Source organism: Schistocerca nitens, chromosome 6 (assembly GCF_023898315.1).
Source record: "Schistocerca nitens isolate TAMUIC-IGC-003100 chromosome 6, iqSchNite1.1, whole genome shotgun sequence".
Taxonomy (NCBI): domain Eukaryota; kingdom Metazoa; phylum Arthropoda; class Insecta; order Orthoptera; family Acrididae; genus Schistocerca; species Schistocerca nitens.
Genome location: NC_064619.1, coordinates 365,998,782 through 366,014,108, shown reverse-complemented (window position 1 = coordinate 366,014,108; position 15,327 = coordinate 365,998,782). Strand labels below are relative to the sequence as shown.

Genomic DNA, 15,327 nt, shown 5'->3' with positions numbered 1-15,327 from the left:
GAGACAGGCGAAATACCCTCAGACTTCAAGAAGAATATAATAATTCCAATCCCAAAGAGAGCAGGTGTTGACAGATGTGAAAATTACCGAACTATCAGTTTAATAAATCACAGCTGCAAAATACTAATGTGTATTCTTTACAGACGAATGGACAAATGGGTAATAGCCGACCTCAGGGAAGATCAGTTTGGATTCCGTAGAAATGTTGGAACACGTGAGGCAATACTGACCTTACGACTTATCTTAAAAGAAAGATTAAGGAAAGGCAAACCTGCATTTCTAGCATTTGTAGACTTACAGAAAGCTTTTGACAATGTTGACTGGAATACTCTCTTTCAAATTCTAAAGGTGGCGGGGTAAAATACAGGGAGTAAAGGGCTATTCACAATTTGTACAGAAACCAGACGGCAGTTATAAGAGTTATAAAGGAAGCAGTGATTGGGAAGGGAGTGAGACAGGGTTGTAGACTCTCCCTGATGTTATTCAATCTGTATATTGAGCAAGCAGTAAATGACATTGTAATTCTGTCAGAGACAGCAAAGGACTTGGAAGAGCAGTTGAACGGAATGGACAGTGTCTTGAAAGAAGGATATAAGATGAACATCAACAAAAGGAAAACAACAATAATGGAATGTAGTCAAATTAAGTCGGGTGATGCTGAGGGAATTAGATTAGGAAATGAGACACTTAAAGTAGTAAAGGAGTTTTGCTATTTGGGGAGCAAAATAACTGATGATGGTCGAGGTAGAGAGGATATAAAATGTAGACTGGCAATGGCAAGGAAAGCGTTTCTGAAGAAGAGAAATTTATTAACATCGAGTATAGATTTAAGTGTCAGGAAGTCGTTTCTGAAAGCATTTGTATGGAGTGTATCCATGTATGGAAGTGAAACATAGACGATAAATAGTTTGGACAAGAAGAGAATAGCAGCTTTCGAAATGTGGTGCTACAGAAGAATGCAGAAGATTAGATGGGTAGATCACATAACTAATGAGGAGGTATTGAATAGAATTGGGGAGAAGAGAAGTTTGTGGCACAACTTGACAAGAAGAAGGGACCAGTTGATAGGACATGTTCTGAGGCATCAAGGGATCACAAACTTAGCACTGGAGGGCAGTGTGTAGGGTAAAGGTTGTAGAGGGAGACCAAGAGATGAATACACTAAGCAGATTCGGAAGGATGTACGTTGCAGTAAGTACTGGGAGATGAAGAAGCTTGCACAGAATAGAGTAGCATGGAGATCTGCATCAAACCAGTCTCAGGACTGAAGACCACCACTACAACAACAATAACAACAACAGAGGCATACAAACAGTCGTTTTTCCCTCACTCCATTTGAGAGTGGAAGTGGTAAGGAAATGATTAGTAATGATACAAGGTACTCTCCACTACATGCAGTATAGTGGTTTGTGGTGTATGTATGTATGTAGATGTAGATGAAAGATTCTCACTCAGAAATTAAACTGAATGTCAGTTGCTTGTGAAAAGAGCATGTTTTACCTCATACAAGAAGGAACAATGTTCATCAGCACATGCCAACTATGGCTACAGCATGATTGTGGCCTACTGAGGCTGCAGTTTATTGTTCTGGGGTACTGCTCCTCACACTGGTCAAGATTCCACTAGTATCATGCTAATATGTACAAGACGACATGTTACCTGTACTGTCCCTATCTAACTCGATACAGAGTGAGTTTGACTATTGTCCTGGCCAGCATATTCTCCAGATCTCTCACCCACTGAAAACATCTCAGTCATGGGTTGCCAAGACACTGGCATGCCTCAGTTGCTAACGACTAAGATGGCATTAAAGCACCATAAATGATGCACTCATATCTGTCAAGCAAACTCAGTTGACTATGGCAAGCTGCGACAGAGACAGTATTGCTGTCAGAGGTGGCAGCTATCTCTACTAAATTTCATATCCTGTATTGTAACAAGTCACTTACACATTTAAACATTATTGTTCCTACTACACTCTTTATGGTCAACACGTAAAATTTTGTTATCCTTTCTGATGTTGCTACACACATACACAAACACCACCAGGAAGGATATATATCTTTTATCATTCCCAAATTAGAATTCTAGAAAGTACTAGAGACATGAATATAATACACATGGATACTCATCTATTAAACACACTGCCAGAGCACATTAAATGTCAGGTGAATAATGTGATGGTGTTTTAAGACAAGATTAAAGAATTTGCTGTTCAGCAACTTCTGCTACTCCACTGAGGTATACATTGACAATAACTTAAGTTCAACATTTTAGGTTATTTTATAACTACAATAACAATTGTAATACTACCGTGTTTTGTCATGTCAAGTCATTTCACTGTACTGCACTTAAATTAAATGTACATCACTGGCTTCTTTCCACATCTTAGAGACCACTCTCCATGGGATCTGTTGCAGAAGACTAACATATTGTAAGACTACAGGTTCTTTGGCCAATTGATTGGCGACTCCATGTTGTCTTGTGCACAACGACCAGATAACAGGTATACTTGAAAAAAGAGACAGCATTGGTCGTATATTTTTTTTATACTATTGCAAAATCGATTTTCTGTCACTGAGTGACCATCTTCAGTGCTATATTGTATAACTTAAATTGGGATGCACTGTTGTCACTATGCTTACGGCGATCACATAGACTCATGTCTATGTGATTGCCGTAAGCATAGTGACAACAGTGCATCCCAATTTAAGTTATACAATATAGCACTGAAGATGGTCACTCAGTGACAGAAAATCGATTTTGCAATAGTATAAAAAAAATATACGACCAATGCTGTCTCTTTTTTCAAGTATATCTTTGGCCAATGTTTGTTTGATGATTTTTCTGATGTTTCGCCAGCACAAGTGGCTTGCATTGTCAAATGGAGTGTGAAACTTTGACAATGCCAGTCACTCATGTTGGCAAAATGTCAGAAAAATCATCGAACAAATGTCGGCTGAATGTAAGACAAAACAAAGTGCAAACATGTTGTGGAAACACACATTCCACACACATTTCCTGTGCATTACACATGCAGCTTAATAAGAAAAGAGACAATGACAAGTAAATTGTTAAGTAAGAAATATCATAGGAACAGTGAAAACTGAAATGCAGATGGTTACAGCATATAGGCAGATGAACAAATGAAGATTAAAAGCTGATATAATGTGTAACAACAATAAGTCAATGACGTATTTGCTCAGCTTGTGTCTGAAACACTTTAATATATGGTATACCCACTTCTACTGCCCCTCTATCCTTCCACTGTTAAAAGCAGTTTTAAATATCTAGCAGACACACTAACAAACACTTGTCTCCATTGCCAAAGTTACTAAATTTTAATAACTTTAGCCTACTGACAGCAAAGAACTTTGTCAGGACTGTGAAGTGTGAAGTTATATCAAGAAACCTGTTTTGAAATCATTCACTGTTATAAAATAAACTCATCTTACCACTACTAGAAGTGACGCTTCATTTCTTTCAACATCTGTGTGTACTCCAACAATACACTTTGCGGAACAATCTTTGTCACCACCCATCATCACTGGTGACCCTAGTTGAGAGAAGTGTTCCACTAGCTCAGGAATGTGCTTGCACAGTTGTTGACCACTTGGGATGTGTATCACTTTGCAGGATACACTGTAGAGTACATCTAGGACAAGGCAGGCCTGTATGAATATCATTCAAAATCCTTAACAATCACATGAAATTATAAACAGATTCGCATACATAGCAAACATGTAAAAATAGAGATCTTAACCACTGGTACGACAGGGTTGTAGCCTCTCCCCAATGTTACTCAATCTGTATATTGAGCAAGCAGTGAAGGAAACAAAAGAAAAATTTGGAGTAGGTATTAAAATCCATGGAGAAGAAATAAAAACTTTGAGGTTAGCCGATGACATTGTAATTCTGTCAGAGACAGCAAAGGATTTGGAAGAGCAGTTGAACGGAATGGATAGTATCTTGAAGGGAGGATATAAGATGAACATCAACAAAAGCAAAACGAGGATAATGGAATGTAGTCTAATTAAGTCGGGTGATGCTGAGGGTATTAGATTAGGAAATGAGACAAAGTAGTAAAGGAGTTCTGCTATTTGGGGAGCAAAATGAACATTGATGGTCGAAGTAGAGAGGATATAAAATGTAGACTGGCAATGGCAAGGAAGGCATTTCTGAAGAAGAGAAATTTGTTAACATCGAGTATAGATTTAAGTGTCAGGAAGTCGTTTCTGAAAGTATTGGTATGGAGTGTAGCCATGTATGGAAGTGAAACATGGACGATAAATAGTTTAGACAAGAAGAGAAAAGAAGCTTGTGAAATGTGGTGCTACAGAAGAATGCTGAAAATTAGATGGGTAGATGACATAACTAATGAGGAGGTATTGAATAGAATTGAGGAGAAGAGAAATTTGTGGCACTACTTGACTAGAACAAGGGACCGATTGGTAGAACACATTCTGAGGCATCAAGGGATCACCAATTTAGAATTGGAGGACAGCGTGGAGATTAAAAATCATAGAGAGAGACCAAGAGATGAATACACTAAGCAGATTCAGAAGGCTGTAGGTTGCAGTAGGTACTGGGAGATGAAGAAGCTTGCACAGGATAGAGTAGCATGGAGAGCTGCATCAAACCAGTCTCAGGACTGAAGACCACAACAACAACAACCACTGGTACAATGTAATATAATCACAATTTTATTACAGTAATGGAAAATCCAGAATGTCAGGACACAGAAGTTCTAATTGTAGGGTTTCACGCTTCCGCTGACATACACTGGCTTGCACTTTGTTAGATTACACTTATTAATTTTCATCCTTAAAGGGGAGGAAGTAAGAATATAATTCCATCGAAAACAAGGTTATAGATGGAATACAAGCTTGTATTATACAAGGATGGGGTAGGAAATTAGCCATTTAGGGAGACCACAGGACCTAACTCTGGATGGCCAGATAGGGATTTCAGTCCCATTCTTCCAAATGCAAGTTTAGTGTTTTAACTGTTGCTTCATCTGAGTTGGTGTTTGATCTTTAACGGAAGAAAACATTACACACAAAGAAGATTAATATGGACAGACTGCCACATCAGAGAAGTTAGAATGAACGAGGGTTAGAATATTACTTATTTTATATAAATCTTCAAAATTTTCCAGCTTCTTACACTTATCATTTATTAAAATTAAATAATGAAAAAAGTAACTGCATATTTGTAAAGAAAGAGCATGATTTTTAACATGTGAGCATAAAAAACTGACATATTCAAGTTTTAATTCTCTTGCCTACACAAACATGTTTCACTATGTTCGAACAAACGTTTGTCATTACACTGATCTGATGTCATGACTTAAGTCAAAAGACCCGGAAACCACATATTGTGACAAAGCAAGTTGGGATCTCTTTACTTCCTCTCTTGTTTTGCCATCTGCACCCTCATATTCATTTTTGACTAATTACTATTAACATACATGAGAATAATCTGCATTTTCATCAAAAGGAATGGTTGGCCCTCAGTCTTACAAGAATATAGCACCATGTGTGATGTCCTATATGGTGGTACATTTGAGAGTTGGCATGTTAGTAGAGGGCATAGCTTTATGTGACATTCTATTGTGGTAAATTTTGTGTCTGAAAAACTGTTTGGTATGCTATTTATAAATTGTATCTAGGGGTTATTGTGTGTTTCTGGAGTGTAACTGCCATGGATTCTACTACAAAATGAAATAGAGCTGGATGTTGAATGAGGGATAGTGAGAAATGTTGTGCACCTTGTCATTTCTGCCAAAGTTTGATGCCTTGGACAATTATGTTAAATATGTCATATGTGGGGAAACTATGAAAATGGTAAAAAGTTCTACAACCTGTACCAGCAAAAGATTTATGTGGCATTGTTAGGAAGACAATTTATTTGGGTTAGTTTGGAGAGTATATGAGCTGTCATCCACAATGTTGTTCTGTTGACCTATCATCGTCTTGTTTGGGTCTGTCCACATGAGACAAATTAGTGAGAAAGTGGTTGTAGAATAGTTTTTATTCTGTCATGAGGTGTCTTTAGAATATGTATTTAATTTTATTGGATTTATGAATTGTGTTGTTTGGTTTACATTTTTCTGTGACAGTTTGTTATTTGTTTTTATTTTGTGCAAGTCTTGGCTTCTTTGTATGTTAGTGTTTCTGAAAGATATGTGTTTAATTGACAGCCTTTCAAATTTTGCTATGAATGTAGGTTAACTGAAGTTAAGAGTAAACTATCTGTATGTTCAGATCTCCCTCTCTGTGTGTGTTGTGTGAGCTTTTCTTTTTTTCCTTTCTTCATACAACATCTTGGCAAAGTAACACTGTTTGCCAGGCTGAGACTTGAATCCAAAACTGTCTTTCATGGGCACTGACGTTATGTTTGTCTGTGGACATTGTGGAGTTCAGTTTATCTAATATCAGACTTTCAATCATTCAACAATCAATTGTTGTAATTACAGTTATGTTAGTGGTAACTGTGACAAGACATCATCTGATATATTAGTACATGTCTTCTCTGAAAACTAGCTATAACAGATAGATCGGAACCCCACTCACAATGGAAATGTATTACATCCAATGGCAACAAGTATGTCTGACCTAGCTTTCATGACATTCACATCAAAATCATCATCAGTGGGCATGAGGCAGCTGCAGAGACAATGATTATCAAAGGACAAATGACATATAAAACATACAGAAAGATTTATTTATTCAGTAAACTACATAAAGAAGCAGTAGTGTCACATCTCGCCAATGAACTTTAAATTTTTAGCTCAACAAATAAACATGTAGAGGAACTGCAACTCAAGCATTGCACACATATATATCAAGTATGATGGGAGGAACCCTAGAAGGTGTACAGTTACTATGAAAAAATTCTACAGAAACATAGACTAATGCATGAAAGGTGTAAAACTAAGCATGACTGTATGAGATATCAAATCAAATATGTGACGGCTTTGAGGATTTCTTGGTAGGGAGAACACAGCAAGTTATCTCTGATGGAGAGCCATCAACAGTGTAGAACCAACTTCAGGTGTGCCTCAGGGAAGTGTGTTTGGCCCCTTGCTATCTGTGGTGTATATGAATGATTCTGCAGACACAGTAATCTTAAGCTTTTTGCAAAGGATATAGTTATCTATAATGAAGTACTGTCGAAAGAAACTGCAGTCAGGTATCAATAAGATTTAAAAGAAATGCAAAGAATGGCAACTTGCTTTAAATGTTCATAAGCATACAGTTGTACATGTCATAAGAAAAGTAGTATTCTATGATTATATTATCACTGAGTCTACATCTACATATATACTCCGCCAGCCACCAAGCAGTGTGTGACGAGGGCAGAATTTGCGCCAAAGCCATATCCCCCCACTGTTCCACTTGCAGATTGTGCAAGGGAAAAACAATTGTCTGAACACCTCAGTACGAGCTCTAATTCCCTTATCTTTGAATGGTGATCATTGGGCTATTTGAAAGTTGGTGGTAATAATATATGCTCTACATCCTAGGCGAAGATCGGATTTCAGAATTTAGTGAGCAGCCCCTTCCGTTTAGCGCATCGCCTACCTGCAAGTGTGTCCCACTTCGAATTTTCTATGAGGTTTGTAACACTCTTGTGATGGTTAAATGTACCAGTCACCAATCTTGCCGCTGTTCTTTGGACCTTCTCAATCTCTTGAATCAGACCCAACTAGTAAGGGTCCCATACAGATGAACAGTACTCTAATACTGGACGAACTAACATATTGTAAGCAATTTCCTTTGTTGAAGGACTGAATCACTTCAGGATTCTACCAATAAACCGCAATAAGAGAGTTTGCTTTGCCCGTTACTTGTGTAATCTGAACATTCCATTTGAGATCATTTCGAATAGTCACACCCAGATACTTGACGGATGTTACTGCTTCCAAAGACTGGGCATTTATTTTGTACCAATACATTAATGGGGATTTTCGCCTTGTTATACGCAGTAGGTTACACTTATTAATATTGAGAGATAACTGCCAGTCATTACACCACACATTCATTTTCTGCAAATCCTCATTGATTTGTTCACAACTTTCGTGTGATACTCCATTACTGTAGACTACAGCTTCATCGGCAAACAGTCTAATGCCGCTGTCAACACCATCAACCAGATCATTTATGTAAATCGTAAAAAGCAGTGGACCTATTATGCTGCCCTGGGGCACACCTGAAGTTATGCTTGTTTCTGTTGAAGTCACCTCATTCAGGATGACATACTGCTCTCTGTCTGTCAAAAAACTTTCTATCCAACCACATACGTCATCGGATAGACCATAAGCGCGCACTTTTTAGAGCAAGCAACAGTGCGGAACTGAGTCGAACGCCTTTCGGAAGTCGAGAAATATAGAATCAACCTGGGAGCCGGTATCTAGAACCTGTTGGATATCATGCAAAAAGAGGGCCAGCTGTGTCTCGCACGACTGCTGTTTCCTAAAACCATGCTGGTTTCTGCAGATGAGCTTCTCAGAGTCTAGAAAGATCATTATGTCTTAACACAAAATATGTTCCACGATTCTACAACAAATTGATGCCAGTGAAATTAGCCAGTAATTATGTGCATCCTTTTTATTGATTGCTATGACCTGTGCCTTCTTCTAGTCCCGTGGAACTTTCCACTGTTCCAAAGATCTCTGATAGATTATGGATAAGAATGGTGCTATATTTGTAGCATAGTCAACATATAATCTTACGGGGATACTGTCTGGGCCATATGCCTTCCTGGAGTCCAAGGATCTTAACTATTTTACAATCCCAGATACACTAAACACTATGACAGCCATCCTTGTGTTTGTTCGATAATTGAAAGGGGGAATGGTGCTGCAGTCTTCTACCGTAAACAAGTTTTTGAAAACTAGGTTTAGAATTGCCTTCTGTTTATCATCATCCGTTACATTACCTGTACTGTCAGCAAGAGAAGGTATTGAATTATTTTTTGCGTTCATAGATTTTATGTATGACCAAAATTTTTTGGGGTTATTTTTAGAATCTACAGATAAAATATTGCTTTCAAATTCGTTAAAAGAATCTGTCACTGACCTTTTGACAGCTGCTTTCATTCTGCATAATTTCTGTTTGTCAGCAGGGCAGTGACTGTGTTTAAAAAGACTGCAAAATTCTCTGCTTTCTCAGCAACTTCCTAATATGTTTGTTGTACCAAAATGGATCCTTTCCCTCCCCTATATTTTTGCTAGGCACATACTTCTCTAGCACGTGGTGGACAATACCTTCAAATTCCGACCAAAGATACTTAATATCTTTGTGTTCCGCAGTGAATGCTTCGAGCTGGCAATGAAGATATTCATTAATGACACTTTTATTTGATTTACCAAACAAGAAAACTCTATGCTGTTTTTTTTTTTTTTTTTTTTGCAACTTCCACTGACATAGAAGCCACAATGATGTTGTGGTTGCTAATACCTTCTTCTAGAGTAACTTCCTCAAAAAGATCAGGTTTGTTTGTCGCCAAGATATCTAATATGTTCCCATCTGGAGTTGGTTTCCTAACCAATTGCTCAAGGTTGTATGTTGAGAACATTCCTAGAATAACTTCACACGAGTCTTTCCTTCTGCCCCCTTTGATAAATGTGTAATTTTCCCAGGCAATGGATGCCAGATTAAAGTCTCCACCTATAACTAACAGATAATTTGCATATTTATTTCCCATGTACCCAAGACTTTCCCTGAAACGTTCTGTGATGTTTTTTGCGGATGCTGGTGGTCTATAAAAACATCCTAATACAATGGTCAATCTTTGTCTGATTGACAGCTTTATCCATACTATTTCACAGTCTGACCCAGTATCGATCTCAACTGCGTTTAAACAGCGTTTTAACTGCAATGAACACACCACCTCCCATACCATCAGTTCTATCCTTCCTAAACATTGTCCAAATCCGTGTTCAAAATTTCACTGCTATTTATGTCTGGTTTCAACCAGCTTTTGGTACCTAATAGAATATTGGCATTGCTACTGTTTTATTTCGGAGAGTAGCTCAGGGATCTTGCTAAGACACTTCGACAATTTACTAACATGAGGTTTAGCATATTTAAATCCTTTGGAATGACCTGTTTAGGTGAATTAACAATTTTTACAGTTGGCACACCCACATCAGTGTCATGAACTGGTAATTTTTCAGGCCAACGGTTTGTTGGTTGGTTGGTTGGTTTGGGGGATTAAAGGGACCAGACTGCGACAGTCATCAGTCCCTTTTTTCAAAAAAAAAAAATCACCCAAAGAGGTGAAAAAAAAATGGACAACAGGAAAGACGGCAGACGACACAGGACGAGAAATACTCCGACAAAGCACAGACAAAACAAATTAAAATCACACTGAGTGTGACGGTGGTTGGCCGACCATAGAGAACAAAGGGAAAAGCCAACCACCGAGAAACGCATTAAAAAAGCAGACTAAAATCGTAGGCCATAGGCCAGAATAAACACAAAAAACACACACATTTACATTAAGCGATAAAATCCCCATGCTCGAATAAAACGCAAAACTAAGTCCACTATGGCAGAGTCTTCAGTTAAAAGCGCAGGGAGCGTATCAGGCAGCGCAAAAGTCTGCCTGAGCACAGTTAAAAGTGCGCACTCCAACAGAATATGGACCATCGTCAAGGACGCCCCACAACGACAAAGAGGTGGATCCTCACGAAACAGTAAATAACTATGCGTCAGTCGGGTGTGGCCAATGCGGAGCCGACAAAGGACGACTGAGTCCCTGCGGGTGGCTCGCATGGATGACCACCAAATAGTCGTCGTCTCCTTGATACGACGGAGTTTGTTTGGCACGGGCAGGTTGCGCCATTCAGCGTCCCAGAAATCGAAAACTTTGCGGCGTAACAGTGCCCGCAAATCAGTCGCCGGGAGGCCAATCTCCAGAGGTGGTTTACTGGTGGCCTCTTTCGCCAGGCGGTCAACATTCTCATTGCTGGGTATCCCAACATGGCCTGGGGTCCACACAAAGACCACAGAGCGGCCGCTACGTGCAAGAGTATGCAGGGACTCATGGATAGCCATCACCAGACGAGAACGAGGGAAACACTGGTCGAGAGCTCGTAAACTGCGAGAGCTCGTAAACTGCTCAGGGAATCGCTACAGATAACGAAGGACTCACCTGAGCAGGAGCGGATATACTCTAGGGCACGAAAGATGGCGACCAGCTCAGCAGTGTAAACGCTGCAGCCATCCAGCAAGGAACGTTGTTCGGAATGGTCCCCTAGAGTTAGCGCATAACCGACACGGCCGCCAGTGCATACAACGCCAGAGCCCTGATATGTGGCCAGGATGGAATAAAAGCGGCAGCGGAAGGCCTCTGGAGGGACTGAGTCCTTCGGGTCCTGTGCCAAGTCGAGTCGAAGGCAAGGGTGAGGAACACGCTGGGGGTGTCCGCAAAGTGGCCCGGAAAGGAGGTGGAACAGTGAAAACCCTAAGCCCGGAGAGAAGCTCTTTGACGCAGACTGCGATCATACAACCTGACCGGGGCCGACGTTCTGGCAGATGGACGACCGATTGCAGGAACAGGAGACAATAGTTTGGATGCCCGGGCAAGCTAAAAACATGGGCAGCATAAGCCGCCAGTAAATGTTGGCGCCTCAATCGCAGTGGAGGGACACCTGCCTCCACAAGTATGCTGTCCACAGGGCTGGTGCGGAAGGCACCAGTGGCAAGTCGGATCCCGCTGTGTAGTATTGGGTCCAGCACCCGCAACGCAGATGGGGATGCCGAGCCATAATCCAGACGAGACTGGATTAACGCCTGGTAGAGCCGTAGGAGAGTAGATCGGTCGGCGCCCCACCTGGTGTGGCTAAGGCATCGCAGAGCATTACATGCCGCCAACACATCTGTTTAAGCTGCTGAATATGAGGCAGCCAAGTCAACCGGGCATCAAAAACTACACCCAAAAACTTATGCGTCTCAACCACAGCAAGAAGTTCGCCATCAAGATAAAGCCGCGGCTCCGGGTGGACAGTGCGTCGCCGGCAGAAATGCATAACGCAGGTCTTGGCAGCCGAAAACTGAAACCCATGCGCTACAGCCCAAGACTGCGCCTTACGGATAGCGCCCTGTAGCTGATGTTCAGCAGCTGCAATGCCAATAGAGCTGTAGTAAAGGCAGAAGTCGTCAGCATACAGGGAAGCGGAGACAGAATGTCCCACCACTGCAGCGAGCCCGTTTATGGCAATTAAAAACAGGCAGACACTGAGGACAGATCCGTGAGGTACCCCGTTCTCCTGGACTCGGGAGGAACTATGGGAGGCCGCGACTTGCACGCGGAAGGTACGATATGACAGAAAATTTCTGATAAAGATTGGCAGAGGGCCCCGAAGACCCCATCCATGAAGCGTAGAAAGGATGTGATGACGCCATGTCGTATCGTACGCCTTCCGCATGTCGAAAAAGACAGCGACCAGGTGCTGACGGCAGGCAAAGGCAGTACGGATGGCCGACTCCAGGCTCACCAGATTGTCGGCGGCGGAGCGGCCTTTACGGAACCCACCCTGAGACGGAGCCAGAAGGCCTCAAGACTCCAGTACCCAATTCAAGCACCGGCTCACCATCCATTCAAGCAACTTGCAAGGAACGTTGGTGATGCTAATGGGACGGTAGCTGTCCACCTCCAAAGGGTTCTTGCCTGGTTTCAGAATGGGGATAACGATACTTTCCCACCATTGCGACAGAAACTCACCCTCGACCCAAATACGGTTGTAAAGGTCGAGGAGCCATCGCTGGCAGTCCACTGAAAGGTGTTTCAGCATCTGGCAGTGGATGCTATCTGGCCCAGGAGCGGTATCAGGACAAGCGGCAAGGGCACTGCGGAATTCCCACTCACTGAATGGAACATTGTACGATTCTGGATGGTGGGTGCGAAACGAAAGGCTCCGACGTTCCATCCGCTCTTTAATGGAGCGGAAGGCCAGGGGGTAATTCGCAGAAGCGGAACTCATAGCAAAATGCTCTGCCAAGCGGTTTGCAATGACGTCGGAGTCAGTACAAACTGTTCCATTCAGTGAGAGTGCAGGGACGCTGACAGGGGTCGGAAAGCCGTAGACACGTCGAATCTTGGCCCACACCTGCGATGGAGTGACATGGAGGCCAATGGTGGACACATACTGCTCCCAGCACTCCTGCTTGCTTTGGCGGATAAGGCGGCGGGCCCGCACATGCAGCCGTTTGAAGGTGATGAGGTGTTCAATGCAGGGATGTCGCTTGTGATCCTGGAGCGCCCGCCGGCGATCTTTAATCGCTTCAGCGATCTCAGGCGACCACCAAGGGACAGTCCGCCACCGAGGGGACCCAGAAGAACGGGGAATGGCAGATTTGGCGGCAGTAACGATGACCGTGGTGACCGATTGAACCACCGCATCAATGCCATCATTAGAGAGAGGCTCAATAGCGGCAATGGAGGAAAACAAGTCCCAGTCAGCCTTATTCATTGCCCACCTGCAACAGCGCCTAGAAGACTGACGCTGTGGCAGTGACAGAAAGATCGGAAAGTGGTCACTGCCACACAGGTCGTCATGCACTCTCCATTGAGCAGATGGGAAGAGGCTAGGGCTGCAGATCGAAAGGTCAATGGCGGAGTATGTGCCATGCGCCACACTGAAGTGTGTGAAGGAACCATCATTTACCAGCGAAAGATCGAGCTGTGCCAATAAATGCTCAATGGTGGCGCCTCGACCTGCCGCCACTGACCCACCCCACAGAGGCAAATCATCTTCGATCCTGAAAGGGGGGGGGGGGGCTTCTAAGCTAAAAAAAACACCGTGTGCACACCACACGTACTCCCCTACCATAGCAGCCGTTCCTGTGTGTAGTGCATGCCTGACCTCTTAAGTGGAGCGCTATATATCTCCACTTGATAGCGGAGATAGAGAAATTCGCATGCAAGCTTTGGTTTAGATTCTTCACTTGGCGTTGAAGTCGCCCAGTAATAAGAAAGGTGGCGGCAATTGGGCTATTAGCGCAGCCAGGACATGCTGCGCGACATCACCATCCGGTGGAAGGTAAAGACTGCAGACGGTAACAGCCTGTGGCGTCCACACCCGAACAGCGACAGCCTCTAAAGCTGTTTGTAGAGGGATAGACTCGCTGTGAAGAGAGGTAAGGACATATATGCAGACGCCACCAGACACCCTTTCATAAGCTGCCCGGTTCTTATAATAAGGTAAAGACTGCAGACGGTAACAGCCTGTGGCGTCCACACCCGAACAGCGACAGCCTCTAAAGCTGTTTGTAGAGGGATAGACTCGCTGTGAAGAGAGGTAAGGACATATATGCAGACGCCACCAGACACCCTTTCATAAGCTGCCCGGTTCTTATAATAACCCCAATAGCCATGGAAGGCGGGGGTTCGCATTGCTGGAAACCAAGTTTCCTGAAGAGCAATGCAGAAGAAAGGGTGAAGGCTGATAAGTTGGCGGAGCTCAGCTAGATGGTGGAAGAAACCGCTGCAGTTCCACTGGAGGATGGTATTGTCCATGGCGGAGAAAGGCATGACGGGACTGGGAAGGCAGATTACGCCACTGGGTCACCTGCTGCCTCCGATGGAGCACCCGTGCAAGTGCTATCCATTGCATCTGAGGGACCGGCGAGATTGAGGTCCTCAGCGGACGCAAGGATCTCCACCTCATCCTCAGACGCAGAGCTTTTAGGTAGTGGTGGAGTAGGTGCCACCGCGGGTGTCTTGGTCTTACGGGTCTTCAAAGTCATTTTCTCTCGCTGTTCCTTTGGTTGTCGTTGTTGAGAGGGCTTATTGGAGTCAGTCTCCGAGACCGAAGAGGATCGCGAAGCCCGACGACCAGCGACCTGTGGCTTCTTCAGCCACTGGTTGGTGCCTGATGTGCCGCTGGTAGGAACCTGGGAAGGGAGTGACCCAAGGGATCCCTTCGGAGCGAGAGAAGCCGAAGAAGACTTACGCTTCTCCAGCGTAGAAGTGGGGACTGGTGTCCCCAGTGGTTTAGTGGGTGCTGCTCCCGAGGTAGATGGTGTGGGAGCAACAGCGAGAGAAGGGGACCCCATCGTCAAGAGGGCAGGTGAGGTCCTCTGACTCTGAGAGCTGACTGTATGTCTTGCAGCTGAAGGAGCTGGAGCAAGAGTGATAGTGGAGGCATAAGATGACATCATGCGCACGGGATGTAGCCGTTCAAATTTCCGCTTAGCCTCAGTGTAGGTCAGTCGGTCCAGGGTCTTATATTCTATGATTTTGCGTTCTTTCTGTAAGATACTGCAGTCCGGCGAGCAAGGTGAATGAGGCTCTCCACAGTTGACACAGACGGGA

General features: G+C 43.2%; 1 protein-coding gene across 2 annotated transcripts in view; it reads right to left on the bottom strand.

Moving 5' to 3' along the window:
• LOC126262690 (ufm1-specific protease 1) overlaps positions 1–15,327 on the bottom strand; it is a 71,488-nt gene that overhangs the window by 47,312 nt on the left and 8,849 nt on the right. For both annotated transcript variants that reach the window (XM_049959466.1, XM_049959467.1), the window contains exon 3: positions 3,456–3,671. In XM_049959466.1, coding sequence (XP_049815423.1) covers positions 3,456–3,671 — 216 coding nt within the window. The remainder of the gene's footprint in view (positions 1–3,455; positions 3,672–15,327) is intronic.